At 50.2% G+C, this 2,969-nt stretch overlaps 1 protein-coding gene across 1 annotated transcript in view; it reads left to right on the top strand.

Moving 5' to 3' along the window:
• Positions 1–1,357, top strand: part of MRPL4 (mitochondrial ribosomal protein L4) — a 13,008-nt gene extending 11,651 nt beyond the window's left edge. The window contains exon 9 of the mRNA XM_012810253.2: positions 981–1,357. Coding sequence (XP_012665707.1) covers positions 981–1,126 — 146 coding nt within the window. The 3' untranslated portion in view covers positions 1,127–1,357. The remainder of the gene's footprint in view (positions 1–980) is intronic.
• Positions 1,358–2,969: the final 1,612 nt, after the last annotated feature.

Below are 2,969 nucleotides of genomic sequence, written 5' to 3'. Positions count from 1 at the left end.
TCACAATCTTGCATCTGCCACTAGGGCTCTGAGTATTTTGTTTTGTTTGCAGTTTTTGGCTGGGGCTGGGTTTGAACCTGCTAACTCCGGCATATGGGGCCAGCACCCTACTCCTTTGAGCCACAGGCACTGCCCCTGAATGGTTTTTTTGCTTTTTGGTTTTTGTGTTTTTTTTTTTTTTGAGACAGAGCCTCAAGCTGTCGCCATGGGGCCATGGGTAGAATGCTGTGCATCACAGCTCACAGCAACCTCTAACTCCTGGGCTCAAGCGATTCTCTTGCCTCAGCCTTCCAAGTAGCTGGGACTACAGGCCCCCACCACAATGCCTTGGCCTTTTTTTGGTTGCAGCTGTCATTGTTTGGTGGGCCCAGGCTGGATTAGAACCTGCCAGCTCAGGTGTATGTTGGTGGCGCCTTAGCTGCTTGAGCCACAGGCACCAAGGCCAATCACCACCCTCCCCCAGGCTGACCCTCAGTCTGCCAGGAAAAATAACCTTTCCTAAACAAAAGCGCTAAGGTACTGTCAAAGCCACAGTCTGTTCCCTCTACAGCCACCAGGGGGTGCCTGGAAACACCTGAGTCAGGGACTGTCCTTTGCCCACAGCCCTCCATGGTTCTCACCTACCTCTCTCTCTTACAGTAAAAACCAACCCCTCCCTGAGGCTCACCACACCGGGCAGGACCTGCCCCACACCCTCCCCTCACTCACCTCATCTGCCCTGTGTCTTCCTACCTGGATTGTGAGCTAGGAGTCACATCCAAGCACTGGAGCCTGGTGCAGCAGGTTCTAGTCAGTAGTTAAGGAGCTGAGGACATTTCCCTGGCTAGGGTCTGGGCCCAGGCTGCACCACAGTATCTTTGGGAATGTATGTGTACCCAAAGGGGGGAACGTATGTGTACCCCCAAGCAGGGTGAGGGCTTCCAGGTATAGGGGGACAGAGGCAGCCCCATCCTGACTATTCCCCCATCCCTAACTCCCAGGCCTGAACGTTCATAGCATGCTCAAGCACCAGACCCTGGTCCTGACATTGCCCACCATCGCTTTCCTGGAGGACAAGCTGCTCTGGCAGGACTCTCGCTACACACCCCTCTATCCCTTCCGCCTGCCCTACCGAGACTTCGCCTGATGGTTGCCCTCTGCCCAGCACTGCTGTCGATGTTAGCCACTGGAAAACTTGGAGGCTTCACACCCACCTTGTGAGGGAGGTTCTACCTGGACCCCTTCATCACGGGAAGCTGAAGCCACCCAGCGGTCAAGCAGACATCACTACCAGGATGGGACACTTTTGCAGAGATCCCAGAAGGGCTTCTGCCTTCATTCTCTTTCTTTTTTTAATAAATTTTGTTTTTTAATCAAAGAGTCTGAATAGAGGAACACTCATTTTGCATAATTTACATTTGAGATGTTGGGACTTTTCCCTGCTTCTGGGCACTGTTGAGTACCTCTTTCCTCAAAGGGTGCAAAATCTGGTTTAAAAGCAACCTCGGGCTTGGCACCTGTAGCTCAGTAGCTAGGGCGCCAGCCTCATATACCAGAGCTGGCAAGTTTGAACCCAGCCCAGGCCTGCCAAACAACAATGACAACTACAGCAACAAAAGAAAAATAGCCAGGTGTGGTAGGCACCAGTAATCCTAGCTACTTGGTATGCTGAGGCAAGAGAATCACTTAAGCCCAAGAGTTTGAGGTTGCTGTGAGCTGTGATGCCGAAGCACTCCACAGAGGGTAACATAGACTCTATCTCAAAAAAAAAAAGGAACCTCAGGACTTGGCCCAGTGGCTCACACATAATCCTGGCACTCTAGGAGGCTGCAGGGGTCCTCAAACTGCTGCCTGCCAGGTGTTTTTGCTGCCACTGCCTTTCCTGCTTAGCAGCCAACTTGTTCTGGGCCCATAGTCTGGCCCTCCAACAATCTGAGAGGCAGTGAACTGGCCCCCTATTTAAAAATTTTGAGAACCCTTAGGCTAAGACAATAAGATCCTTAGAGCTCAGGAGTTCAAAACCAGTCTGAGCAGAGTGAGACCCTGTCTGTACTAAAAATAGAAAAATTAGCTGGGTATTATGGCGGGCACCTCTATTCCTAGTTCCTCAGGAAACTGAGGCAAGAGTATCCTTTGAGTCCAAGAGTTTGAGATTATAATCAGCTATTATGATGTCATTGACCTCTAGCTGAGGTGACAGAGCAAGGCTATGTCTCAAAAAACAAAAGGTGCCTGTAGCTCAGCAGCCACATACATTGGTGCTGGTAGGTTCGAACCCAGCCTGGTCCTGCAAAACAACAATGACAACTACAACAAAACAATTAAAAAATAGCCAGGCATTGTGTTGGGCACCTGTAGTCCCAGCTACTTGGGAGGCTAAGGCAAGAGAATCACTTAAGCCAAGAGTTTGAGGTTGCTGTGAGTTGTGATGCCACGGCATGCTACCGAGGGTGACAGACTTGTTTAAAAAAAAAAAAAAAAAAAGAAAAGCTCAGGGCAATCTCAGAAGAGAGCCCCTTCACACTTTTTTTCTTTTTCTTTTTTTTTTTTGGAGACAGTCTCAGTCCATTGACTAGATTGGAAGATTGGAGTGCTGGAGCAGCAGCCTAGCTCACAGCAACCGCAAACTCCTGGATTTAAGTGATCCTCCTGCCTTAGCCTCCAAAGTAGCTGGGATTACAGGTGTGTGCCACAAAGCCCAGGCAATTTTTCTGTTTTTAGTAAAGATGTGATCTCGGGCAGCGCCTGTGGCTCAGTGGGTAGGACACCAGCCCCAGATACCGAGGGTGGTGGGTTCAGACCCAGCCCCTGCCAAACTGCAACATAAAAATAGCTGGGCGTTGTGGCAGCGCCCATAGTCCCAGCTACTTGGGAGGCTGAGGCAAGAGAATTGCCTAAGCCCAGGAGTTCGAGGTTGCTGTGAGCTATGTGATGCCACGGCACTCTACCGAGGGCGATAAAGCAAGACTGTCTCTTAAAAAAAAAAAAAA

Source organism: Otolemur garnettii, unplaced genomic scaffold (genome assembly GCF_000181295.1).
Source record: "Otolemur garnettii isolate 467f Iridium unplaced genomic scaffold, OtoGar3 scaffold00127, whole genome shotgun sequence".
NCBI lineage: Eukaryota > Metazoa > Chordata > Mammalia > Primates > Galagidae > Otolemur > Otolemur garnettii.
This window is presented reverse-complemented; position numbering and strand designations above follow the sequence as displayed.